This window comes from Sparus aurata, chromosome 9 (assembly GCF_900880675.1).
Source record: "Sparus aurata chromosome 9, fSpaAur1.1, whole genome shotgun sequence".
NCBI lineage: Eukaryota > Metazoa > Chordata > Actinopteri > Spariformes > Sparidae > Sparus > Sparus aurata.
The window spans coordinates 16,997,842-17,025,003 of record NC_044195.1 but is presented as its reverse complement, the minus strand read 5'-3'; the positions used below and the strand labels follow the sequence as shown (position 1 = coordinate 17,025,003).

Below are 27,162 nucleotides of genomic sequence, written 5' to 3'. Positions count from 1 at the left end.
CAAGTCCTAACATTGATCATCAGCATACAGTAATCACAGCCCACCCTATGCATGAAATCAAAACACAAACATCCCAATATTACATTTGACAAGAACATGTTTTATAGAAAATCCATGTGTTGAATACATTTTTACATGTGTTAAATCAGAAAAGACAAAAAGTGACACTAGACAAGGGTGTTAGATAATATGTACAACAAACAGACAAGATGCTTTCAAATCCTTCTGCATGTGATGAAGTGATTAACTCAGGAGATGCTTCTTTCCCAGAAACTGTACTTTCCTCTCAAAAGCCGTGGAGCGAATCGGTGCGTTGATTTCATAGAACGGATTCATTGCAAACTGGAGGAGAGAATAAATGATTAAAATCAAACACACACAAAGGCAAATGAAAAAAAAATGTTAACATATGTCAAGGTATTTAAATCATATCGAACACAACTCACCTTAATGTATAAATCGTACACATCATTAAAAAAGTTTTTGATTCCATCTTCTTGTCGCACATCATGCAGCATGATGAATCTTATATGTATGGCAGATAATTAAAGAAAATAAAGCCACGGTAATCAATTATTTTAAAATATGAATAGTACATAATAATGTCAATGTCTGACTTAGAAACTGATCCAAACTTATTTGTTAGATAATGACGATCAGGCTACATCTGACAAGTATTGTCATGATCATTTTCTGTCTAGCGTAATCTGTATACTGGGATAAAAAAAAATGCCCATCACAACGTCCCAGAGCCTTAGGTGACATCTTCAAACTGCTGTTTTTGTTCAACCAACAGTCCAAAGCATTAAGATAATCAGTTTACAATGACATAAAAACAATAACGCAACAAAGCTCCATTTGTCAGAATATTTGACATTTTTGCTTGATAATTTCCAAAACCATTAAAGTTTCAAACCAATAATTGAAACTGTTGGTTACATTTCTGTGACTGGACTATTTGTCTCCATTATTTTTTTCGATGCATTAATATATCCAAATTACAGTTGAACACCTCTATTATAAGTTTATTAAAAAATAATATTCTAGGCATTTATACTACTGGAGATGAAAAAAGGATATGTCCTGCAGTGACGAAGGCAGACACAAACCACTCATTGAACTTGTCCACCGTTTTAAGGTACATGTTGTTGGACAGCCACATGTTCTCATCCACCAGATCCAGGGCTGCATGTGCAATGAACTGGTTCAGGTGACGATGGTCATCCTGTGGTGAAAGAAACAAATCTCATCAAATACTTAGAGACATTAGGCCTTGAACTAGGTTACATTAATGGAGTTTAGTGTGGTCACGGTTGCATGGATTATATGCCCTGACAGTTATTCTGTTATCAATGTTCGACCCTTACTGGACTATATATACTAGAATAAATGCTGCTGTTATTGATAAAGCCATCTTACCTTGGATTCAGGCTTCCCAGCTGGCAAGAACTCCATCTCGAACACCGGGTTGTCTTTATGACCAACCATGACAAAATAAAAACTCCCAGACATTGTTTGCCCCTTCTCCTTAGCAAAGCCGAGCAGTCCTGGAAACAAGTGAAACCAAACGAAACAGGTTGAACGGTTGAATCTTGTCAAACATCTGTTAATATCACCCTAATGATTCTGATGCTTTAGGCTAGCAAGCTAACGTTGGCCGCAGTGCTCCACATACTACTGGTGTCGTTCAAGTCTTCAGTTATTCTTGTGAAACTATTGTAAACATGTTAGAAATACAACGATGATAAGAATGCAACGTAAATGCAATAAGAAAGAGTATTCGCTTGATAAAACCGATGTTTGTTTACCTATCAATTTTGCTTCCTGGAGAGCAGCGAGAGTAGTCGCCAAATGATGACGACATGATTAGGAAGCAAAATATTTCTATCAGCTCTCTGCTATAAAACTGTTAACTGGCAGTTATTGCTTTTATGGCTTTAAACAAGGTATTACTGAATCAAATTATGGCAATTTGTGAAGTAAGAATAAAAAACAAATTGCTACGTTTCTCGTTACGTCATAACTATGAGACTCCCGTCACACGAATTTCCGTTGACGGATTTAAATGTTTGGGGCACACCTCCTCGAAAGGGACGCGGAGACGCTTACTGGTCGTTAGGCAGGTAACTACAGAAATGATTCGATTTTTTTGTTGTTGCTTGTTGTTTCAGACGTTCATAAGACATTGTGATAAAAGTATAAGTCCAGATGAAAATACTTAAAAGTTGTGGAAAACTGAGGGTTTTGTTCTCTAGCTTGTGATGCTAGCGTCACCGTGCTTTCGTCTGTTGTTGTTTCCCTCCTGTCAGGACCTACAAAAAACCCAGATATGTCCTCGGCCAAGGAGGATGCGTTATCCCCAGATGAGCTAAGAAAGAGACTCTATCAAACTTTTAAAAGTAAAGGAGTGCTCGATACACTAAAAGTAAGTCATGCTTACACCTGTTGATCCTTGTAGCCTCTCACCCAGCCGTCAGAGAGAGTTTGGTCCTCATCTCCTTGTTCTCTTCACCAGACACAGCTGCGGAATCAGCTCATCCAGGAGTTGAAACACCCTCCTTTGACTGGTGGAGATCCAGTTCCCAGACAAGTGCCTGTCAAATCTGAACCCCATTTGGTCTCAGCCTGTAACAGCATAGTGGCTGATCATCTCTGCACCTCTGGGTATGAGTACACCCTTTCTGTATTCTACCCTGAAAGTGGCCTATGCAAAGACAAGGTGAGCATACAATGCATTTGTCTAGTCTACTGTAAATTGTTCAGAACACCTTTGCAGATGAAGAAGCTTATCTATGATCTAATTATGCAGGTGTCAGCGAAAGGAGACCTTCTGCAGCTTCTTAGAATTAGTCCCCAATCAGCCCTTTACAGATCCCTGGTAATTACTCATATGATTTACATGTAGAATATTGTTCTATAAGAAATGGATATTGTTAGTAATAAAAGTGTTGCTATTTCTTTTTTTGCAGTCCTCAAACAAAGATGACAAAGGTAGCTGCAGCATTATGTTCAGTTCATTACAGTTGTTTTCTGCCGCAGAGGGCTCTACTTGATGTGTTTTGTCTTTGTGTAGCAGGGTTCCTGATCAGCCTTCTAACACATCTAACCCACCACCATACTCACGGCTTGTGCCGGGATGCTGACACTCAGACAACCAGCATGGCAAATTACGGAGAGTCTCTCGGTACGATGAAACCATGTCTTGAATTGTATTCTTCAGACCTGTTTGCATGCAAATTTTTAATGTATATCTTTTCTGCCTCCACAGTTGAGAAGATGAAAATGATTGATAAGGAATATGAGAGCTTCAATTACAGTGGGGACAGGTATTTTTCATTCCAATCCAAACTGGCTGCATATAGAAAAGAAATCGAGGCACAGGTGCAGGCGGAAATGAACACAAAGGTACATTTTTTCACAAAGTTAATGAATCAAAAACTGTACCTGTATCTGCAATAATCAACATTTTAAAAGGAATTAATGCTTCATCTTCTGGGAATTAACTGCTGGTTATTGGCCTCAACATTGTGACTTTTTTTTTTCTTCTAAAGATGGAACATTTTAAAGATGTTGAATTCGCCAAGGTAAGGATGGAAGAAAAAGCAAAATTTCACAAGGAATTCGACAAGCTGAAGCAAGAGCTGGAGAGGACTTATGAAACGAAGGCAAGGGCGTTGATGGACCGGGAGAAGAATGCCATTGATCGATTACAAAAACAACAAGAGGTAGAAAACTTCCAATATGATGCTGCGCTCTCAACGTCACAGTGTTCTTTGGCTGAATTTACAATTGCTTTGATTTGAGACAGTGTAATTAATGCTGTCATTTGTATTTCTCGGTTCGTTAGATTGAAGAAAAAAACGTGTATATGCAGAGACAGTCGGTCCTGAAAGAAATTGAAACGCTGCGGAACAGAGAGAATGAGCTGAGGATGAGAATGGAGGCTTTTGAAAAGTAAGAGCTTTTTTTGTTTTAACCATTCATGTTATGCGCTCTCCTTGTGAGCACTGGTTCGTAAGGCATTTTGCTGTGTTCGTACGATGACAGGACTTGTCAAATGCACGAGGAGAAGGTCAAGACCAGTGAAGATCTGCTGAGGAGGAGAGAACTGGCAGTGAAGACTATGGAGGACACATACAACCAGAGGCTGAAGAATGAACTTTCCAGGTATTTTAACAGATGTCTCATTTGTACAGTTTCTTTATGGCCCACATTGTCACCACAAGTTGGATATATTTTCTTTATTGAATATATTCTCCCTATCCTGTTGGTTCACTTTACCCCTCTGAGTGTTTATCCTTGTTAGAGATATTGCCATTGTGTGTCCAGATGATGTCACTGTTTTATAGGTTTAAAAGTAAAATCAGCTTCCTGTACAACGTACACAGAAAGTAGATTTATTCTACAGCTAAATGTTTTGTTCCAAGTGTCCTTAAAGCTGTCAGTAACTGGGTATCCTAGACATATTTATGCCTCAATGTCCCAAAAGCAAATTGTGTCAAGATGCTTGTCATTTGTTAATACATCAAAAGTGTGACTCGAGAGATGTTACCATGTGACTATGGAGTAACATACAGTAAGGGACTCGACTGTCCACTTCACCAAATAATATATTGCTTTGATGAGTCTTTTGATGGCAGCTGGTTTGGTTTTGTTACCCTGCCCTCTCTAATAGGAAAAGGACGCATGTATTTTTTTCCACTTCAGTATCTTTTAGTCACATTTTCAAATGACTTACAGCAACAAAGAAACTAAGAAGTTCTCATCCAGCAAGAGAAACACTGAAAGTCAAATAGATTATTGTGCAACATTAAAAGTGAGCCCTCCCTTATCCGTCAGACATTTGGAAGATGTTAACAGAGACTAACATTTTTTTTAAAAGAACAATAAAAAAATAACTAAATATAATTAAAATAAATAAAACTATATGAGGTTCTTTGCTTTTCCTAAGGGTGCTTTTCATTCAAACCTCAAATGTTTTTAAAGAGTGATTGTTCACCTTTAATAATCAGGGTGTATACAGGTGCTCGAAATTCTTGAAAAAAAACTATGGTGTGGTAATTTCAAGTTTTAAAAAAGTTCCTGGATTTTAGATTTACCGTTGAAACAGCTCATCTTCAAGAGAGATTTTTGTCATGGTGAACTAACCTATGAAGGAATTGATTTGACATAAGGTCAAAGGTCAGCATAGTATAGAGTTTATTCATTTTTGAGGTGATTTTGAGGTCAGATTTCTCCACATCACTGCAGTGGAATCTAACCAAATGTGTACCTGTGATAGAGTAAGACCGCAGGAAGACGATGCAAAGACAATGATGAGCTAACCTTTATTTTCAAAGTTAAAAACTTTATATTGGCCCAATCAAAATACAGGATGCAAAGTCTATTTACCAACAGGTGACACAATTGGAAACATGAAACTTTTTTTCCTTTCCCCTTTTATAGGTCATCCTGCTGTAGACTGCCATCAGGAAACCATATGTTTCTTGTTTATGGCACAAATGCATCTGATTTGATATGATGAAGTCTAATAATCATTTTGAGTGTTTGTGCTGTATCTAAATATATAATTTACCATAGTTGTAAGGTGTAAGAAAGCTTTAGAATACCACATGAAACAGTTTGAAATTGACTATTGAAGATTTAGGAACCCTGAATTTTGGTTTACTGGTCTTCTTCCATGGGAGTGAGGTAATCCCCTTTTGCAAGCAGTAAACAAAGATCCAAGGCAGCACTAGACACATTCATTTTTAAGATGTTTTGTGTGTGATCGTTTGTTAATGTGCCTTTTTATAAAATCAGGTATCAGCTCGAGTTGAAGGAGGAGTTCATCAAGAGAACAGAGAAACTAACAGAGAACGAGAACAGAAACAAGAGTGAGTATTTAGATTAATGCAAGGTTTCTGACAGGTTTGCTTTGTCCCATTTTCTGAATTGTGTTTACATTCTTTTTTGTTCCACAGTGGAAACTGCTCGCATCCAAAATGAGTCAGCTGTAATTGATGGGAAATTAGAGGAGCACAGCAGAGCATGTTCAGAGCTGAGACGACTGAAGGTAAACAACACATCTCCAGTCACAGCAGTATTTACTTAACCCTCTTCAATAGAAAATAGGCACCATATTTAAGTCCTACTAAATGACTGAACTCCTGTCTTCAGACAAGACTTTCAATAATAGTTGTATGTGGCATAATGTCACTGATAAATTAAGTGTCCAGCTTCCCTTTGCCTGCTCTTCTCACGTCTCTTCGGTTGTCTTCCAGGTTGAGCTTGAGACAGCGCAGCAGCAGATCTCTCTGCTGACTCAACAGAAGGAGCTGTTGAGGGAAAGACTGGAGAACGTGAGTGACTACCCCAGCTTGAAAAGAGAGAGAGCAGAGCTGCAGGGCCAGCTGCGGCTGCTAAAGACGCAGCTGGAAGAGGCCCAAGAGGAGAACCGGCTTCTCCATGCAGGTGAGGGCCGGCTGCTGTTGCCTTTCCCAGAGGAGTCTTCCTATTAATTTTACCACGAGAGATTAAGAAAATCAGGGTTTTTTGTAATAATGTACAACTGATTCATTATTATTATTGTTGCTAATGTATAAACCTAAAAAAAACAGTACCTCTTTTTTTAAAACTGAGATGAATCCAGTTCCTGTGTTGCATTCAGAGAGAGCTTGAGTGCTCGTTGTGAGCTGTGGGAGATGCAGTGTACTGTGAAGCATTCATGTTAGTCTGTCCCACTGCTTCTGGCTCTGCTGAGTCTTTTTGAATGTGTCTTGCCTGCCAATGTGGGGCCTCTGTGCTGTGTTTGTAGCCCTGCAAACTAAAACAGTGAGGGAACAGGGATGAGAAGTGGAGTGAAGGGGGAGCAGAGACAGAGGGCTCCCTTTACCCACACAGCCAAAACTTTACTTTTCTCTAAAAAACAGCATTCTTCCTATTTGAGGAAGGGAGCAGTGGACCTCATCGATAACAAAGGGCAGACACATCTGTGCTGTACTCATGCTGGTCAGATCCATACAGCCACAAATCATGAGCTGGAGCACTACAGAAATAACATGATCAGAGCAACTTCCATGTATCACGGGGTGCTTTTTCACCGTATAGCTTATCACTGAAACAGACACCGGACTGACAGAAAGGATTTTCACTTTAAGATGATGTTTTGACTCTGATAACTCCTCTCTCAGATTTGGGCAAGCCGTCCAGAGAGCAGCTGGCCTTGCAGACGGAGCTACGGAGGCTGCAGAGCGTCCGCAGGCAGGATGAGGAAGAGTTTGACAACCAGAAACAGGTGCTGCAGGCACAGCTCCAGAGTGAGGTCAGTCACATCAGCACATCGCTGAGTGTGGGAAACTATGCAGTCAGCTTTATTTTTTACTTTCTTTGTTTTCATGAGATTTTGTCTCACTTTGGGGGATTTCTTTTAGTGCTGACTGAACCGTATTTTAATCATCATTGGGATATGAACCTGCAACATAAACACATCACAAAAAACTGCCTGAAAGATTGACTATAGTTGAACTATTGATACTTGAACTAGTTGAATGGTGAACTAAAAAGCAATAACTAAGAAATGGTTAGACAAGAATCCACCAACAAAAGGCGTGTGGATAGTGATTGTAAAGAAAATATATGATGGAAAAACTGACCTCCTCCCTTAGACTTTGTACGTATAATTTCATAGGTATTGGTTAAAGTGTGTATTACAGACATTCTTATTGTCTTCTCTAATGGTATTTCATTAAATCCCCCTTAAGTGTGATATTTTTATTCTTGAAGGAGCTACTGTTGCGTACCAGTTTACCCCTTGGGTATCAATAAAGTATTCCTGATTCTTATCAGCTACCCTCAGATTAATTGGTTTCTTTTTCGTGGTGATTGCGATGTTAGATAGCACGAAGAAGGAGACAAGAGCTAATATGGGTAATTCAATGTTTCATTAATTACCGCAAATCATCTCATCACGAAGGCCTATGTTCTCATATAATTGTGATTTGTCCTCACATCTGGATTGATCCGAACAATAACTTCTCACGTGTGTTGTCCTATCGTCTGTTGTTTCCTGCAGGTGGAGAGGTGCGCTCAGCTCAGCGCTCAGTTGATAGAATGTGAGGAGAAGTCACAGTGGACGAAGAACCACATGGAGGACATTAAGATGCAGCTTCGCCAAACTCAACAAGGTACCCCACGACCGGGTGGCGTGCATGTCTCCCACATCTTAGTGTGATTCGTCTGTTTGCAGTTATGTATGTTACGATCAGTAATGCATAACTTTAACTGTAGTTAGATTAATTCTGCTTTTCATAAACTGGCCTCCTTTTTTGGCTCATGTTAACATGGGACCTCAAAAGTCCTCTTTTTTCATTGACTGGAAAAACATTTCAGCAAATATAAGAAAAGAAGGCATGTTACAGTAGTGGGTAAAAAATCATAGGTGTATATGCATGTAAATGGTTATTCCAAATTAGTTATATGTCCCCTTTTTTTGTGTTTGCTCTTTAATGGTGGTTGGTCTTCTGCATTAGTGTTCAACTCTCCTCTTGTTTGCCTTTTCTTTTCTTTCCTCTCCCCCTTTCCTTTGTTGACATCCATACGGTGGTGGCAGCTCTTGAAAATGAAGTGCTGCGTAACCCCAAGCCCTCTCTTGTCGATCGCTCAGTGCTGGAACTGAGCGCTGACAAGCTGGTTCCCCCAGACATCTATGTGGACAGAGCTCTGCTGAGGGCCAGGGTAGGTTATGATGATGTTTGTCAAGCAGGTGGGCCCGTGCGAGGACACAAGCCACCCTGGAGCGACTCTCCGGATTCTGACATGGAGCTGGTGGCTGAAGCCAAGGCTCGGATCCAGGAGCTGGAGAAGGAGGCTGAGACCTTGGAGGAAGCATACAGGAACTACCAGCAGAGGGCAGTGCGCTCCACCTTTTCACACATGCTTCCCCCAAGAGCTCTTTCCTCACATCGCCCTGACTCTCCTCTGAGGAAACGGATCTCTCAGCAGTCTCCCCACAAATCAAAGGTCTCACACAGACCACTGTCTCCACAGACTACCAGAACACCCTCCTCAGCACCTTTTGACTCCAGAAACACTGTACGACCTGCACAACACAATGTGACCTTCTCAGAAGAGCAGCCCCAGTCCACAGTTTTCACCGACCACAGTCTCCATTCACTGACTGAACCTCTATTTCTAAGAGATGGAAGCAGTCCTCCATCCAGACGTCTGTCCTCCACACCGCACTCTTCCTCCAGGAAAAAGCCTCAAAGAGAGATTTCAGAAGGTACTTCAAAAAATGCTTTATCCTGTGAACAGCCTTCAAAAGGGATTAGATGCACCAGCCTCTTTTACCTGTAAATAAATAAACAATTACATAACTCCATGTAGAAACAGTCAGCTTACACCTTGATATCACTCTTTATTCCATGATAGAAGCAGTTGCTTCTCCAACGGCCTTGCCGGAGCTCTTACCTGACAGACAGCTCCCTCCTGCCCCCCAGGACGAGGTAGCGACCTCAGGTGACTTCACCTCTGAGCTCAGTCCACCTCAGAGTCCTCAGCTCAAGAGCACAGCACGAGACCAGTCCAGGTACCATCTGGCCTCGCTTTTGCAAGGACATGACATCATTTTTTTATAATACACTTTCAAGTGGAGATGGTGAATACTAATGCCCTCATTTCTGCCCTTGTTTGTCAGTCCACCGCAGCTGCAGCCTGTGGTCTCCAGTTTGGAGTCTTCCCCACAGCCGGAGAAAATAAGCCTGGAAGATCTCACAGGGATGTTGTCAGGTAATCTGAGCTCGTATTTGTGGGTGTGTTTTTTGTTTTTTTTTCTTTAATGGACTGCAGCCTTCTTGTTGTTATGTGAGACCCAGTTTATATCTACCCTAGTTATGAATGCCACATGGGAGTGGGATAATACTTTATTATGGAAAGGCTGTTTGGTCGTGTCATCGTGCTTGACATATAAGAACTGTGATCCAAAAGGGACTTTTAATCTGTTGCACCACTGTGCATTATATCAGAGGTGCAAAAGTGCCAAAGCAGTCTAATTGTGTGAGATTCATCCATCCATATAAAATAATATTAAAAAAAAAAAGGGATCATATTACAGATAAACAGATATATGAATAACTGGCCAGGCTGATTATCGGTCTATCATATTTATCTATCACTCATATGGGTGGAAAACACTTGTATTTCACTTTGGTGTTTTCAAGTTTTGAAAAGTGGCTTTGATTTTGGATACAGTGCTTGAATTTGTAACGGCCTTATTTTCATAATTATTATTTTATATTGGCTCAGCCAGCATGTATAGGATGACAAGTCTATTTCCAAATAGGTGACACATTTTGAAACAATAAACACGTTTGTCTTTTCCTTGTCACAAAACCTCATTTTAGCATGTGTTGCACAATCGATACATAGCATTTGCACTCATCCAGGCACTCGTTGCTTGAAACGCCACTTGTGGATGTGCTAATAAATTGCACTTAAGGGAGCGACAGTGTGCAGACTCTTGTGTTGTGTTGTACAAAACATTAGATTTAATGTGAGGAAGTGAAAGAAGGGAAGTGAAACGGTAAATAGATGTTTAAATGTATCTATGAAGCTTGAAAAGTACTTGAATTTGAATATGGAAAATGTTTAGAAATCTTTAAAGAAATCATTGTATTGACATGTTTCATAACCTGTTTTCATTATCATTAATTTAAACAAAATCCCAGTCTCAAAGTGAATTATATCCGGTATGGAGGATTTTGGAAAGGCTGCTTTTTAATGAGTGTGTGACTGGCCTCCAAAGTGTCCTTTCAGTGGCCCCGCACAATGGTGAAGATGAAGGGCAGCTGATTATGTATTCTGTGCCGGTCCTCTGGCCCTGTTGCATTATGGTGGAGCATAAAAGATCTCTTTGTGTGTGTCTCCCTCCAGAGCCCGGCCACATTCCAGAGCTTCTCCTGGACACTGCCGTCCCTCTCTCTGAGGAGGCCCCTGACGGCCCCGCTGTCCCCCGCCCACCAGACCTCCCAGAAGACCCGGTGGACTTGCAGGGCCAAGCGGGTGAGTCGTTTAGTCTCCCCATCTGTTACTGGCACTTAATCTCGGTTGACCCCAAATAACAAGAATGGCTGCCTTCTACTGTACACCATAAGTCTGACTGTGTGACTCCTATAGTTTAGCCACAAACTGACTGATTCAATCTACATGTTTTCTGTAAGTTACACAAACTTCAGGTGAGGCTGCCAGGAATGAAGATAAAGATGAAGAAGAGGATGAGGAGCAGAGGTGGGAAAGAGAGCGAAAGGAAAGACAAGAACGAAGGCAGAGAGAGCAAGACGCAGCCAGGGAGAGGGAGCTGCAAGAACTTGAAAGGCTGGAGAAAGAGATGGTAATGATCATCTCGCACCAAGCTCTTCTAAATCTCCTCTTTCTGATCTTCCAGATGAAATGAGTATTGAGAGTGTCTACTGTATGTCTAACCAGAGTTTGCAAGATGTGGAGAAACCAGGGCAGGAAGAAGAAGACAAAGAAGATGAAGGCGGTGTAATTAAGAAACAAGGAGATGAAGAGCAGAAGCAAGAGGCGGGTAACGACGGGGAGGAGTCTAAAGGTGAAAATCCACTGGAGAAATACATGAAGATGGTCCTGGAAGCAAGAGAAAAGCAGCATGCACAGGTGGGTTGAGCTCAAGGTTCTCTGTGACACATGTAGAACTTTGCTTTCATGATGTAACTTTTTGTTTTGTTTTCAGACTCCCGGGAGAGAAGAAGCAGGACACACAAGCCCAGAGGCCAAGAGTTTGTCTGATGAGAAGGACCACAGGTAACTAAAAGGACACAGGATTGGTAGACTGATGAACAGCTTTCCTTACTGTAAGATAGCCAAATAAATATATAAGCCTACATAATCCTCCAAAAACATTTAATTTCTTCTCTGGTTTCTCATGTCCTGCTCTTGTTGATGTTATTTGTTCTGGAATTAAGTTGTCTTAAGGAGGAGTACATTGAGATGTTCTTTGCTATTTTTGGTCATCACTTTTCTGTCCCTCATGATTTTCTTTCACTAATTAACTTGATTTTGTTTTCCCAGCATCGCAGCATATTCACCCAAGGATGAGGAGGATGATTTCTGGTGAGCTGGTCGCCCCAGAGTGCGAACATGAACTGATACATTTTACAAGCCTCTGTGGTTTTCCACAGTTTCAACAAGTGAGGAGCATTTGTTGTTTATGTTTTAAGACTTTGCTTATGAGCGTGTATATTTGACACCATTTTTGTATCAATAAATCACATTGGATTGTTTATTTTGTTGGATTGACTGTGAACAACCAAATGATATTCCATCGTACGAAAGGAGAAACACCACAACACAGAAGTTTCTTTTTTTGTGTTTTTTATTTTCATAAAAACGGTCAACAAGCCAGTTGAGTAATGTCATACAGGGGTTTCCAGTCAGACAGGATGCTGGATTGTTGTCCTCCTGGTGATTGATAGGTAGCCTTTTTTTCTTTAGTTTTTGGTTCATTCAATAGTAAACGGAACACAAAGACGAGATGAGATGTACACTAGCTTCATGTACACCTGTGGCTGTTAGTCCTGCAGAGAACTGCAGGTTTTTTTTACTACAATATCTAACAGATACTGTGTAAAACACTGGAAAGGGAGTCAAATTGGCATCCATACTTTGGTTGAATTTACCATTCAGATTGCCGTCCATTTTATAAATGACTGATGTTGCAACTAATTGTCATTAAAAAGTTTAATTTAAAGTATCAGTAATTCGTGAGGAAGCCCTTGACATTCGTAGAAAATACAGGTATACTATCAAGCAACAAAATAATATAAGACTCATATACTTTTGACTTGAATAAAAACCTAAAAAAGAACAGCTATAACTAATCAGCTACATAAAAAGGATTAATTTGTATTCAGTTAGAAAAACAAAAAAGGAAACAGGCAAACACTGCCTACTACTGATGTCAGCGTACACGACTGTACATCACGTGTCACTGCGGAAACAGTTTTTCTTCATGCAACAAAGAAACACATCACGTTATCCCTGTAACTCAACTAACAGAAATAAAAGATTACATGAGTAATTATGTCAGCATTATGACAATTGCACATCGAAAACCGGTGCAATTATAGAAAATTAAGAACAAAAATGAAGTGGTTTTGATCTTCAAAAATAAGAAAACACTAAAAAACCTGACTTAACAAGTTTACATATTTCACACCTTTAAGTTCTTTTGATCTGCTGTAGGTTTTTCCGTCGTGCTGCTACACACACACTTGTTTAATAAGATTTATCAAAATCAAAAACAATTTGATCATATATTACAACGTATGATCAGACATTACAATCGATCAAGGGCTTAAAATCATGAGCTCTCTTTGTTGGCAATCCTTCATCTAAGTTTTTTTTTTTTTCATTCACACAAATGAAAACAAATGGATCCAAACTTTTAAGATATTAAATACACTGAACATCATTCGGTCTCATTATTGGCAGCAGTCCACATATAGCAAGCAAGTGATTCTTATGGCATTTATGCATACTAATTAAATCCTATGATACTGTGATGTAAAGGAGCTCTTGGTGCGTGTGTGTGTGTGCTATGCAGCTACCATGATACATACTGTGTGTCTCAGGCATCTTTTTTACAATGAAACCGTAGTTTTACGAGGGAGAAGTTTCAGTTAAATTGTTCCATAGGCTCTAGTGCACATCTGAGGTAGTGTTAATGTAGGCCATGAATGTTCTGAGTGACTTTAAAAGGAGACTTATTATACTCATTTTCAGGTTCCTTCATTTAATGTTGGTTCTACCTAACATGTTAGTGTTTAATTCCATTTTACATATTACCAGTTTTCTGCTGCAGCACTGGATTCACCGGGTCTGTTTTACAGCAGCTCCTTTCTCTTTAAGGCCCCTGCATGTCATCTCTAATTGGTCAGCTCACACAAGCCTGAGCCAGCAAAATACGAACAACAACAGAGAAGCTGTGCTAAATCAATTCTCACGTGCCAAAAAGCCGCGAGCCGCTAGGCATGAATCAAGCAAATGTGAGACATGGTGAAGTAGCGTGATGTCACAGATTCACAGGATTAAAAGGTGAGGCTACTGATGAGGCGTATGCGGAGCAGTGTTTTCTGTGGGAGAGAGGAGCTTCTGTTGGTGCAGACTTTTTAACTTTTACATGTATGAGAACCTGAAGGAAAGAAAATATTCAGTAGCTGTATAATGAAAATTAGAACCTAAAACCAATTAATAACACTTGGATTATCACTACAATTAAGATGCAGTTACATTCTTGAACTGGGTCCAAACTCTGTATTTTACCTCTTTCCTTACTGCAAAGTCAAAGCAGAACATTTTGTCATGTGCCACATCATAAATCGCGGCACGCTAACTCTGGTTGGTGTAAGGCCTTTCATGTTGTGTGTAGTGAATCTGCATTTTATTGAAAACAAGTAAAATAAACATTCCCTTGTGGAAGACTGGCCACCGCAGCTCAAGACAGAATGACAGAGCAAGCCTGTAAAACAAAACTGACAAGAATAGTGCAATGTCTCAAGCTTCGCCAGCAAAAGGCTGGCTAGTAAAAAAAAAAAGGGCCACTACACGAATATCAGAATTTTTTCCTTTCAGAAAAAATAGAAAAAGAAGAAAAAAATAAAAATAACAAAAAACAGCATATATGAAATATGGAGTAGCAGTTCCAAAACAGAGTTAGTGCAGAAAGCAGCACTGACGCATTAGTGTGTTAGGAGCCTGGTTAGTACTGCACAGCGTCACAGCAGTTGGCAGGTTACTTTAGCTGAGCGTTGTCTTGGTCCAGAGGGGCCACAGTGGTTGGCCACAGTGTGTGTGTGTGTGCGTGTGTGTGCGTGTGGATTCTGAGTGGGTAATATCCTTATGTGTAGGAATTGAGGCATTCCTTTGAGCGTGAGGTGATGTCCTGCAGCTCCCGCTCTTCCTTCATTTTGATGTCTTGGTAGGCATGCATTTGACTGGCGTCCTTAAGGTAGGCCCAGTTTGCTGAGAGAATCATGAGGAAGTGGATCTGGAAGAGAAGGGTGAGGTGGATGGCCGGTGAGCATGTCAAAGATGCAAAGCAAGCTACAGGAGTCAGAGCTACAATCACAGACATACACAAACATAAAAAGTTAAGCTTTTTTTTAGACTGACCGAAATATACAATTATTGTAACATCACTGTTACAATTATTACTAATTCTGGAGTTATGTCGCTATATCGCTATGCACATTGCTACGGAAATGACATTTTTAAGGCGTGAGAATGAGAAGAGAAAGAGTTTGGGCGTGCAAGTTTTATGCTGCGGCAAAAAAAGCGTGAGGTTAGTGCAAAGCGTGAGATTTAACATTTTCATGAACCTGACCCTGTTCCGCATGCAGTTTCCCGCATTACGTCGCTGCTGTAGGATTCATAAGAAAATAGACCAAGTGGGGATACTTTTGTAAACAAAGATTGTTTATTTTATAAAGAAAGTAAAAGCTACAGTCTTGAAAAACTTAAGGAGGAAATTAAATATATGAAATATGGAATATAAGTAAACTATAAACAGATCAGAGAATCTGGAAACTTGTAAGCATGCAGGCTCAGTGTTAAGATAAAAACAAATGGCTCTTTAATGGCACTTTGAGAAAGAATAAAGAAAACAAAAACATCAACTTCACAGCTGAGGCCATACCAGCGCCAGCCCTCATTGAAAAAAAAAAATACATTTACTATAGTCTAAAATAGGAGAATTTCTTTCTTTCTTTCTTTTTTTTAATAAAATACATGAAATTAAAGTGAGGCTTAGGGCCTCATGCATAAGTTTACCCCTGGTACTGGCCTAACCCTTCATAGCGTGCTGTGCTTGCTAGGTATGTGCAGTTACTTTGAACTCTACAATAAACACAACTGGTCGCCATAATACTCATCAGCATTATACAGTTGGTGAAAGGTTTTTAGTTTAGTTTAGAATCTAAAACTTGTGACAAAAAAAGATAATACAGGATATTCTCCATGTAGCGCTTTCGTGGTTTCGTGAGGCCGGCACCAAAATCTTACGGCTAAGGAAGGAAATCAAGAAAATATAAAAAGGACTTTGCCACCGTAGCTAGTCCTTTTTGTTTTTAACAAATGTATCGCTAAAACTCATCCTCACCAAAGCTGCTAATCGGGCAATCAAAAAGCCTGAGAACACCTTTAATATTTGTCATCGGACGTCCTTATGGACTCATTTCAGAGCTTAATACTGTACATCTACATGGGCTCTGCGCAAAATGGTCACATTTCCAATTTAGATCATTTTTATTTGACGTTTACGCCTCAGGAGTTTCTGCACAAATTCGCATGTCGGCTCCGACTGAAACCGATGCTCGTCCTGTTAATCAAGGTGAGGTACTGCATGCTAAATACTGTGTCTTTCATCTGGAATACTCATGCAGCTGACGTGTCTGTGCAGGTCGAAAAATCAGCCTCACACATTACGAATATAAATAACACTGTTGTGGTAGCTGTGCGCATCGCTATAAAAATCCCATGGTGACAAATTTCTAAAAAAAGTGAGTGCCAAGGAAAGCAGAACAAACCCAGTCAGCTCAACACCACCCCAGTCTGAAGACGACTCTCACCAGGTGTCCTCAGACAAGCAGATATCCCTGGATACCAAATGCTAAAGGAAGCATACAATCAGCTATTTACACTAATCGAGAGAGTTTTGATTTTTTTTGTTTTTTAGTTTGTTTGTTGTCAGTGGCAAGTGTCTCTACTCAGTACAACCTCTTAGAAAACAGTTTTAAAACTTAGTGCAGCAGTCTTCTCGACTCTTAAACTTCAAAACAGCAAAGTTATAAGTGGTAGCCATCATGTAGATCAGCTGGTGGAAGAGAACAGAAAAGGTCGTAAGAGAACATGCCGGTGACCTCCTCGTCACGTTAGTGAAGTAACCAGTCATTTTTGCAAAACGTTAAATCATTAAGTCCATCATTTTACAATATTAAACTCATGATTATTATTTCTTTCATGACACACAAAAGGCAAGCCCCAACTACTCTTTCTTCCATCCATCCTAAGTTAAAGAACAGGGCCGTGTGCATTTAAGCAGATGGTAAAACAGCAAATGGAATTGGAGCTGAGAAAAAAGCCTACGTGTAAAACTTCCATATGGGAATGAGGAGGGGAGCACTCGACACATGATCTGCTGATACACACCGTGCAAAGATGGACTAAAGGGAGAGGATGGAGAGACTGGAGGGAAGCTTACCAGAGCGATCACGGTGGCTCCGGCCCCAGCGCACGCTACGATGTACAGGTGGTAGGACAGGTAGAACTGGAGGAAAGAAAAGCAGCCGTGACTATCATTTAGTGTAAGTGATGCCTACGTGATGCTTTTTCTGCTAATGTGTGCGTGCCATTTTCTATGAATGTATGTGGATGGAAGAATCTTACCTCGCTGGTGTTGCAGATGTCACCTAGCGTGGATCCACAGGCCTTCCCTGGTGTGGCGGTCCATGGGATAATTCCTGTTGACGTGAAATTTGAATGGTTAAATTCATCGTACCACGTGAATAATGATCAAACCCGCCAAGTACTATGAGGCCACAGAGCACGAAGAGTGAAATGGATTTATGATGTCTGAAGATTTAAAGGGGCACTCCACTGATGTCTCTTCAAATCTAAATGGAAAGCCTGCATTGTGGACAAGGCGTGAGCAAATCCTGGCCATATCAATCACGGAGGGCAAAAAATGCAGTCGAGTTGCATTGTTGGCAATGTAGTATTCAGTGCTTTGAAAGCCTCACATATAGAGACAAAAAGTTAAGCTATTTTGGCATCTGCTGCTTTGAATAATTGGAGGATTATTTCATTTTAAACAATATGTCAAAACTTCTAAAGTTCTGTCAGAAGTGCAGGACAGATCAAAATAAAGTAATCTCCCAGTGACTAATGGTTTAATGAATATGACAGCAAAAAGGTCACATTTCCAATTGCTGCTGCAATGTACACGCAGGCATCCACTAGATCATGCATTAAAATGCATGTATTAAGTTCGAACCACCAGACATCGTACTTCTATCTCTCTGTATTGATGCATTTAAACAGCCCGCTAAGAACTTCCTGGATTTGTCTGAAGTCTCTGAATCATATGACGATTCTGAACTTCAGTCGCCGCAACTCTCTGTACTCGAAGGCTCTGACACCTTCATGTTATAGATTGCCCCCACTGTCACAACCCCTTAAGTCAGGCGGCATGACACACCTTCAAACCTCCTAAGGCAAATCACTGCTGAAGACACATTAAAACCAAATCACTATTTTGTTATTCGCTGACTGTCCTCCTAATGTTGCCTTTTTTTCCTTGTAAATTCATATCAATTTTACTCAACTGCTCAGATAAAAAATGGGAATATGTGACAGACGATGAGGGCTCACCAGGTTTAGAATATTGTTGGTGCCGAGCCACCTAAGTGTGTGAGCTAATAAAAATCTATTAGTTATAAAAGGAAGTAATTGATGCCAAACGAAGACGAAGTGCCACCCTCTTACCGTACTGACGGACATCCACGCAGATGGAGTCAATGTTGGTGAGGTTGGCCATGGTAGTCCTCATGGTGGCACAGGTGGACCACATGTTGTAGAAGAGGAAGACCGGCACAGCGGAGAAGCCGAACACACCGAGCCAGGCCACACCCAGGATGTATGTGAGGAACACAAACTGAGGGCACAGAGACGACACAACAAAACTCATGCTCATGCTCCGATGATGAGCATCTTCATCTTTGCATGTCTGATCACATGGAGTGACACCTATTGTAAGCACTCTGTGTCTAAGAACCAGGTCGTATACATACCATTCCACTGATGCAGCGTCCACAGATGGTGGTCTTGAACTCGCTGTGCAGCTCCTTGACTGCGCTGGTTGTGTAGAAGCCCTCAGCCAGCAGAATGATCCCGTACAGGAAGAAAAACGAAGCGATGCCATAGATGACATACTGCATCAGCTGTATTCTGTTAAAGAGCAATGTCACACATCAGCTGTAGTCGTGCCAGTAAAGCTGCGATAGGTAAAAAAAAAAAAAAAGCACAAATCAACCGCCAACATGTTTTTAGCCTCCAAATGAACACCTGGAGAGACCCACTAAAAATGTCAGGTAGAGTAAGAGCATGACGTGTGTGGAAAATAGCTGCTTACACTCATTTGCATTTTTTTTGCATGGAAACTTTAAAACATGAGTAATCATGAACAGATGGTTAGGGTTAAGGTAGTGCTCCAGCTTCCCCCAGGAGACGTGAAGCCCAAATGTGGAGATAACAGGTGAGGTATGTCTCTGGGAATCATCCACCGAAGAGACAGTCTGCCTCTGTAGACTTCTTAAATTAAACAGTCCACTACGGCAACATAAAACACATGTGCAGTCCTCTCCCTGTCATTCCTCTTTTATTGTCTGGACTAATGGATGCACTGTAAATTAAAAAAGAAAAAGCTCCATATTAGGACTGTTCTCCAGGATAGAGTGACGAGGGAGATATCATCAGCTAAAAATAGCCTTCAAAAAGTCAACCTCATTACAGGTGTTATCTATCTTACCTTCAGGGCCTCTCTTTATGTGACGTTATGTAAGGACAAATTATCAAGGGGAGCATGTTTAATGACAGATCCCACTGTGACGTTCAAGAAGGCTGAGGCAGTCGTGTAGTACTTACACGTCAGTCAGCATGGCGTGATCAGTGGTGACCTTGGAGAAGTGGGTTTCCAGGATGGTCACGGTGCCGGTGAGAGCCACATGGCCACATCCACAGAACAGGGCCACACCGGAGAAGCAGAGGATTGTAGCCACCAGCGACGCGTACGGCACCCCGCCTAAACATTTGATGCAGCACTCAAAGCAACCTGAAGAAAAAGAAAACAGGAAAAAATCTTTTTACTTTAAAATGGTCTAAAAAAGGTCAGGTTCATAAATGTTATTTTGGATATTTCCTAGAAAGTTTGTAAAGCTTTTAAAAAAGGTGCAACATGTAAGAATTGACCATCTGTTGATTTCATACTCCAAACAAACAAACAGGGGGCAGCATATCACAAGAGTAACCACTAACAGTAGCTGCTAGCTCTGCAGCTAGTGGTGGTATTAGATTACCCTGCCCTAACTGGCAACTGTTGGTCACCTCTTGAGGCACAAAGTGGCTAGCTGGTTAGCATGCTAATTTCAGTAGATACATCAGCAACACATTTCATAGAGTTCTTGAACATAACATCAAAACTGTTATTTCTTCGCATCCAGTTAGTACCTTTTGCTAACTTTTAAATGTTTTTACTAACATTTTTACACCTTTAATATAAAAAAACACATTATTTTTTCTCATATTGTTGACTGCTGCAGTACCTCTATTCAAGATTCAAGATTCAAGATTCAAGAAGCTTTATTTACGCTGAGGGAAATTGCTGTGCAACAGTTACAATACAAATTGGGAAGAAGAAAATAGAGAAAGTAGAGATAACATTAATAAAATAAAATAGAGTAAGATAAAAATAAAACAGAGGCTAACTTAACATAAATCAAACAGCAACTCAATATAACATGTAACAAAATTGTAGTAAAAACCTAGGTATATACAATATACAACAATACGCAGTGCAAAATCGAAATAAAATAAGTACAACCTAAATGAGTAATGAGGAGCGATTGGGTGAAGTAATTCACCCTCTTTGTCTCTTTAAGGCCCCTCCTTCCAAGAAGCCCAGTCTGCTCTGATTGGCCAGCTCTCACATGCCTGAGCAGGCACCGCCCACCGTGTTTCCACATCACCTCTGGTGGTGTTTTTACAACTGTTTGCGAGGGCATTGCTGACAGTGATGACTGCGTAGTTGTGACATTAGAATGTTACAGAAGTCCTGGCTCGTTTAAACGCACAGTTTCCAGATAGGGACTGTATGCATTTACCCATGGATTGAGTATTTCGATACTTACAATATTTGTTTAGCACCTAGATGTGCTTTATAAAAATATAACAATATAAAAAAGAAATATCACTTTCTGCAATATTGGACCTTCAAAAAGCCACAGAGTAAATTCTTTGTCAACATCAGTCCATGATTCCATGTAAGGGATTGACTTTTACTTGCAGGACAGAAAGTGATCTCAAGGGAACTAAGTATGAAACAAATATTCACATGACTCATCTATTTACCCACTGAGCCTATCCCAGAACACAGGCGAGAGCTGTGGTTCACCCTGGACAGATCACCCGGCTAACATATGGCTACATGAATCATTGTCTACTTAATCACCCAAAGTGGTGTTTTGTCACCCATCAGGACACATTTAGGGAACTCCACACTGACTTCACTCCGAGGTTTAAAGAACAAACTCATCCACAGTGCTGCAAAGGAAGTCATACAGACAGAGCAGTCAAGTCTGTTCAAAATAGGTCTCATAAAATTTGGCCTGTGGTCACACTTGATGCTCCGCACCTCCTTTCGAGACCTTTGCGATGTAAAGTACCAGCAGAACCAGCGCGTACGCTGTGTGCGGCTGAGGATTTACACTCTTCACTCTCTTTTAATGTTTCCTCTGACAGTTCATCACTACACTTAAAAGGGCACTAATGACCGTCCAGCAGGTCAGAGCAATGGCTGTCTACCGAGCCGTAATGGAAATCAATGACAACTCACAACGAGGGAATGAAGTGACCCAGATGGATCTGCCCTCATGCAATGGGTTCCTCTGCTTTGTGAAATGGAGCCATGCAGTCATCACAATGCCCTGTCTGTGGAGGCATGCAAACAAACCACAGTGTGCTTCCAATCAGAGCCACATGTGGCTGACAGGATGCCGTAGAGTCATAGGACGTCCAGGTCAATGGCTGTTAATGCTTTACAGGACTCACATGTGCCTGATGCCACACTGCAACGTCTGTGTTTAGAGCTGTAATCAATAGTTTTACATTAACAGCGGATCAAATGACAGAGGCTGCTCGAAGTGACGGACCTACAGAGAATTATCTCTTACTTTACAGTTCCCTTCAGTTCTACAGTCCATTTTAGCCTCTTTCAGCTCATTGTTTTGCCAGATTCAAGATTCAAGCTGAGCCAGCACGTTCATACAGAAAAGCCTCCAAAGAGCCACTCATTTATTTAAGGAATTGGTGGAGACCAAAGCTGAGCCAGAAGGAAAGTGATTATTGGACTTGTACATATGTATGGTGCACACGACACATCTCCAGATGATTGTTAATGCCACTCCGTATCCACTGGATGAATAAATACTGTAAGTGACAAGATTGCCATATTAGTGAGTTGCACTGCTCCCAAGTGGCCATAGCTGAGAAGCACCAACCTACCAAGAACAGATAATGCACATTTCAGCACCATTACCAAATCACAGCTTATGTAATCAGTCAAGCATGCATTCAACATTTAGTAGAAAGTAGCATGTGCATTATTTTAAACTACTTAGTTCAACACAAATTTGAGTTTTTCTTCAAGACGTCTCCTCTACTTCCTGCCTCATCCATGAGGCGAGAACCCGAAAGTTCATCTGTGTTTGTGCTCTTAGCCGTGACTAAGGAAATTAAACCAGATATACTGCTGCTGGGCCAATACTTCTGCAGTCAGACGCTTCATCCTGACTGTTTGTGTAGTACAGGGAGATAAAAACATTTTCATCCCATGGTGGGTGAATAGGAGTTGCCATGGCAGCATGTTAACCACAACTCAATGAGTGTGCCCACAGCAGAGTCTCTAACTTCCACCACAGGCCACATTTCTGTGATGAACATGTCGGGGAGGTCGAGCAAGCTGCTGGGAGTTGGAGCGCAGAGCTCCACAGGATATTGAGCCCAGCTGTAAAGTAAACACAGTCCATTTAAACGGAAGAGCTGCTCTTGTAGTGGTTGTCACGATCAGGTAGTTCTGATCCTCCAGCAGACTACGTATTTGCTATAAATCAAGTAGCTGTCACCCTGAAGAGAAGAAATGTTTCCATATGAAAAACTGTGGTTAGGGTTTATCTCCATTACCAAATCGCTCATTTTGTATGTGCGGAGAGTGACAGAGCCAGCAACAACAGTCACACTGGTTTATTATGAATCCATTTGATGTTAATCAAATATGACACGACAATCAGCGTGGCTGCCCAACTCATCAAGTGTCTCTTTGGTGTCCAACCCTGCCTTGAAATGCGTCACTGTTCCCATTAGATCAGCTGTCTAAAAGCTGATAGCACGGTGCTGAACAGCATATTATCATCATCATCATGACAGCCAGTCCGCCCCGACTGACTGAATTCTCGCTGGATCTCAAAACATCTGAACACCGAAAGGGATGTCTATGAGAACTGTTTATAGGCCGTTTCTTCTTTTAAAAAAAGGTCAGATTGACCATGTATCCTCCCTCCCCTGGAGCCCGTCATGGAGCAGGTCAGACTGACATGTCTGCATCTGCCATGCTTGTCTAACTCGGAGCACTTAGTGAGAGAAAACCGGCATTATGTTTGAAAGCCACCAATCCAATCGATACGCCATCCGTTTGATTTGTGTCCGTTCCACAGGAGTGGTTTGCTTTTGAAGCATCCAGACTGAGAGCGCTGGTTAGACATCTCTCTCTCAACGGGGAGACCTTGTGTCAGTTACTGACTGTTATGCCTAATAACACAATGAATCCGTGGTGGTATTTTCATAGCTGGACTTGACATGTTGGCGGGTTGGTATAACTCCGTTCTGGCTGACTGAAACAACACTGGCACAAGGACCGACCCGCTTCAACTATTAGCAACCTCTGGAATACTGCACTGTTCACAAAGGGCCTCTGTGCAGGCCTTTAGTCTTGGTATTAGACAGGAAGGGAGACAGGAGCGACATGAAAGCACCAGTACTTTTAAGTCGCCGTGCTCTAAGTACCGCGGGGACAGTAGTCCGCCAGAGTGAAATCAGTTTCATTCAGTCGATGGATTCAAAGCGGAGGAAGGATTGTGAAGTAATCGCAGCGTCTGTGAGATATTACGCGCATCCTTATCATGAAATCTGCCGACTTTATAGAAGGCTGCGTGTTTATCCTTCTTTTGTGAGGTAGGCGGGGCTGCGCTTTTGGATGGAACTTGGGAAATTTGCTTATTCGTTTTCTTGCCGACAGTTAGACGGGAACATTGACACCACTCTTATTTACACCAGTAAAACTACCACACAGCTCAAGTACAGACTGTTTGCACTGAGTGCACTGTGTGGGATTTCATAGAGTACAGGACATTGCAGGGCAGCAGACTTAAGCCCAAATCATCCTCCTCTGCAGCAAACCACGGTAGGAGCTGGTGACTCTTCAAACAACAAGCTCATCCTAAATGGATCATGCTGGCTTGTTCTGAGTGGAGCACCACAAATGAAAATCACGTTGGGCCCCTTTTTTCCCCTCTGATGACTTTCACATGCTCTCAAGTCCCTGACTAATACTCCTGGTTGGGGATCAACCACTTCAAAACTCTCCAACTAGCTGCTACAGTACATGAATGAGAGAGGAGGAGAGACAGAATGAAAAACAGAGTGTGAGAGGGAGACACACAGACAAGTTAGCGACTGTCTGTAATGACAATGTCAGGCCTTACAGCCGAGGCTACATTTGCCACATCGGGATCACGAGGGAGGGAGAAAAAAAAGACGCTTGTGTGAAAAAAAAAAAGTGTGTGTGCATGTACAACATTGTGTGAGAGAAAAAATAGAGACAGAGCGAGAGTCCAAGAAAACCCTGATACAAAGAGCCAGTGTGTGCAGCTCTACACTGTCCATCACATTGGACTCTCAGGGGCCATTCAGAACGGCAGTGAACCACGGTCCCGCTCTTCCGGCCCGCAGGCTTGAGGCCCAGGACAAGCCCACCGCTGAGCTCCATCCTGTGTGCCCCCCCCCCCCAGCACCGCACATAGCTTGGCCACAATGGGCCACAGCAGCCCACTTCACACTCCAGGAGGATCCTGTTTGTCAAAGCAGCTCTAACCGTCCAGTCTGTGGATGAGATGGCTCGTTAAGACCGACGTGAGTGGTAGCAGGCGAGCTGGCACACGGACCCACAGACGGACAAACAGACAGAGGCACAGCTAGACACAGTGGGCAAGAAAGCGAGGGCACATCTTAGCCTCGCGCCCTAATGACGACAGTGCTAGACCCCAGACTTGCAGAGGCCCCCCCGAGACCCCCAGGTTTGATGTGGGTCAGTTTTGTTTTTTTTTGTTGTTGGTTGTTTTTTGAACATTTTAATACGTTTATTTGATAGCCAACAGGAGAGCAGGAGAAAATGAGGGAGGGAGAAAGAACGAGGGAATGATGCGCAACAAATGTCCTTGGGGGCACACGTTCATAGTTGGTGCCTTAACCCTCAAGCAACCAAGGGCGCCCCAGTTTTTGTTTTTGGTCTTTTTGTTAAGGAATTTGCATGATTTAACGCACTTTAAGGAGTTTTTTAACCAGTTATGAAACAGTCTTCATTCAATACTGAAGACTCTATATGACTTAAATAAAAAAAAACTCAGGCAGGCTATTTCTATTGAAGTTTTTCTTAATGCCTGTCATCGGATCACATTAACTGAGAAGTCATAACATTACTAGGTAATGTTAACTTACTTATTTCACTCGCTTCCAAAACAAATTAAGATCCTTGTTAAACATGACAGTGGTGCTCATACCGCTTTTGCCCACAGGGGTCGCCAGAATCACCAAAATATTCAAGTTCCTTGTTACTGCTTTAAAAAGGACAATATCAGCTGGGTCCGGCATCAACCCGGTGGCACTATCTTTTTTTCAAAATCTAGTTCTAACACTTTTATTATTTTAGAGTTTATTGTGTTGACATGTTGCCTTTTTATTAAATGTAGACGTCTTCCATCAAAACACCACAGACTTACAGAAAACCTGGGGCCAGGCTGTTTTCCAGGAGTTAGAGCTGCGACGATTAATCAACAACTATTATATAATTATCTGGTTCTCTTAGCTTCTCTCCTTTTTGGACTGTTGATCAAGGAAAACTAGCCAGACTTGCAGTCCTAATCCAGAGACTACCGACTACTTACTGGGGCTGCAGTCACATCTGTTGCACATTTGTTCCATAACATGCATAGGAGAGGGATGATTAGATCAGAAGTCCAGCATACTGTCTAACCTTTATTTGCAATGTTTCAGATAAAGGTCTAGTACTAAAACGCTGCAAATTAACATATTTTTGCTGTATGAACAGTACTTGACAGGTTTGGGGGGCAACAGGGGCCCAACAGCAATTGTTTGCCACAGTGCCTCCAAAAAGGTTAATCCAGCCATAGATCACCACAGTTTGACTCATCACACTAACAACTGCAGCTGGCTCTGCTTCATCACCACCCTCCATCCTTCAACACATCCAGACCTCACGTGTCGACAACACAAAGCTGAAACCTTCCAACAGCTGGGACCTTCGGTGGAAAATAGTGGGGGAAAAATGCCTAAATTAGCCCCGATTGCGTAGAGAAACACCAACTGGCTATGATCAAGTGAGCAGCAGACTTTTTGAAGAACATTGTTTAATATGATGTCCATACCAGACACACCCAACACCTACGCAAACAAAGATTCACATGCAAGACAAACACAAACAAGTGCCACATAATCACAAGTACGAATTCAAAGTATACGTTTCTGATAAAAACAAAGCTGGCTCTCACAAACGCACACAACTTATGATGAGATGTTGCGGCTTGTCCATCTCACGCTGGTTCCAGCGCTGTCCACAACAGGTTTTAATCCATCATGTAGCCTCATTGCGTCCAGATGTGTCAGTTTACAGCTAGTGCTAAGTGTTGTTGTTTGTTGCTTCATTGGGGCGAGCTGCCAAAGCACCATTTATGAGAAACAGTCTCATTTTCCACACTCTCTTCCACTTTGAGAGGAGCGATACTTAAAAATGCAATAATGGCTATAATGGCCGTCCTCGAGGGACGGGGGAGATCTGAGCCTGGAAATTGGACAAAAGTGGTCTCACTGTTTACTTATCCAACAACGGAAACTTACACTCTGTCAGCTAATAGCTGTTGACAGCAGCTCACCCATGGCTGTGTGTGAAATGAGCTGAGGGAGACGTGTGTACGTATTAAATGACAATTAAAGGCAATGATGGCCGTAATGGCTCATTAATTGTGTTTGAGTACAGCAGAGGAG

General features: G+C 41.5%; 3 protein-coding genes across 8 annotated transcripts in view; 1 reads left to right on the top strand and 2 right to left on the bottom strand.

Annotated features, from left to right (window-relative positions):
- Positions 1–79: 79 nt before the first annotated feature.
- trappc2 (trafficking protein particle complex subunit 2) lies at positions 80–2,463 on the bottom strand. Of its 3 annotated transcripts, none has more exons than XM_030427624.1 (5): positions 2,441–2,463; positions 1,420–1,547; positions 1,081–1,225; positions 447–532; positions 80–342 (listed from the first exon to the last, which is right to left on the bottom strand). In XM_030427624.1, the coding sequence occupies exons 2-5, from the start codon at positions 1,510–1,512 to the stop codon at positions 244–246; spliced, it is 423 nt and encodes a 140-aa protein (XP_030283484.1). In that variant the 5' UTR covers positions 1,513–1,547; positions 2,441–2,463; the 3' UTR covers positions 80–243. The 3 variants fall into 3 exon arrangements, with proteins under 3 accessions (XP_030283484.1, XP_030283482.1, XP_030283483.1); XM_030427622.1 differs by lacking the exon at positions 2,441–2,463 and adding an exon at positions 1,809–2,037; XM_030427623.1 differs by lacking the exon at positions 2,441–2,463 and adding an exon at positions 1,676–1,780.
- Positions 2,024–12,283, top strand: ofd1 (OFD1 centriole and centriolar satellite protein). 2 transcript variants are annotated; one of them, XM_030427610.1, is made up of 23 exons: positions 2,024–2,123; positions 2,310–2,425; positions 2,516–2,719; positions 2,810–2,878; positions 2,970–2,991; positions 3,074–3,184; positions 3,269–3,405; positions 3,552–3,725; positions 3,848–3,954; positions 4,048–4,167; positions 5,803–5,876; positions 5,964–6,055; positions 6,264–6,453; positions 7,173–7,303; positions 8,054–8,165; positions 8,591–9,262; positions 9,412–9,568; positions 9,677–9,768; positions 10,912–11,040; positions 11,199–11,368; positions 11,464–11,655; positions 11,732–11,802; positions 12,070–12,283. In XM_030427610.1, exons 2-23 carry the CDS (start codon positions 2,330–2,332, stop codon positions 12,113–12,115), a joined length of 3,168 nt encoding a protein of 1,055 aa, XP_030283470.1. In that variant the 5' UTR covers positions 2,024–2,123; positions 2,310–2,329; the 3' UTR covers positions 12,116–12,283. The 2 variants fall into 2 exon arrangements, with proteins under 2 accessions (XP_030283470.1, XP_030283471.1); XM_030427611.1 differs by having other exon boundaries at positions 3,077–3,184; positions 12,070–12,232.
- Positions 12,284–12,355: 72 nt separating this feature from the next.
- The window catches only part of gpm6bb (glycoprotein M6Bb), a 36,724-nt gene continuing 21,917 nt past the window's right edge, over positions 12,356–27,162 (bottom strand). For 2 of the 3 annotated variants that reach the window (XM_030427618.1, XM_030427617.1), the window contains exons 2-7: positions 19,699–19,885; positions 18,846–19,002; positions 18,541–18,709; positions 17,443–17,516; positions 17,258–17,323; positions 12,356–15,046 (exon numbers count right to left, since the gene is read on the bottom strand). In XM_030427618.1, the coding sequence (XP_030283478.1) occupies positions 14,897–15,046; positions 17,258–17,323; positions 17,443–17,516; positions 18,541–18,709; positions 18,846–19,002; positions 19,699–19,885 (803 nt within the window). In that variant the 3' untranslated portion in view covers positions 12,356–14,896. Of the gene's footprint in view, positions 15,047–15,453; positions 16,871–17,257; positions 17,324–17,442; positions 17,517–18,540; positions 18,710–18,845; positions 19,003–19,698; positions 19,886–27,162 lie in introns of those variants that run through there. The other variant, XM_030427619.1, reaches the window with a different exon arrangement.

Excerpts from the sequence above, each read along its gene's own strand:
- trappc2 (XM_030427624.1), bottom strand. The coding sequence starts at position 1,512 with ATGTCTGGGAGTTTTTATTTTGTCATGGTTGGTCATAAAGACAACCCG. Across the intron at positions 1,226-1,419 it reads CTGGGAAGCCTGAATCCAAG|GATGACCATCGTCACCTGAA; the intron begins GTAAGATGGCTT and ends CTTTCACCACAG. Across the intron at positions 343-446 it reads TGTACGATTTATACATTAAG|TTTGCAATGAATCCGTTCTA; the intron begins GTGAGTTGTGTT and ends TCTCTCCTCCAG.
- ofd1 (XM_030427610.1), top strand. The coding sequence starts at position 2,330 with ATGTCCTCGGCCAAGGAGGATGCGTTATCCCCAGATGAGCTAAGAAAG. Across the intron at positions 2,720-2,809 it reads GTGGCCTATGCAAAGACAAG|GTGTCAGCGAAAGGAGACCT; the intron begins GTGAGCATACAA and ends CTAATTATGCAG. Across the intron at positions 2,879-2,969 it reads CAGCCCTTTACAGATCCCTG|TCCTCAAACAAAGATGACAA; the intron begins GTAATTACTCAT and ends CTTTTTTTGCAG.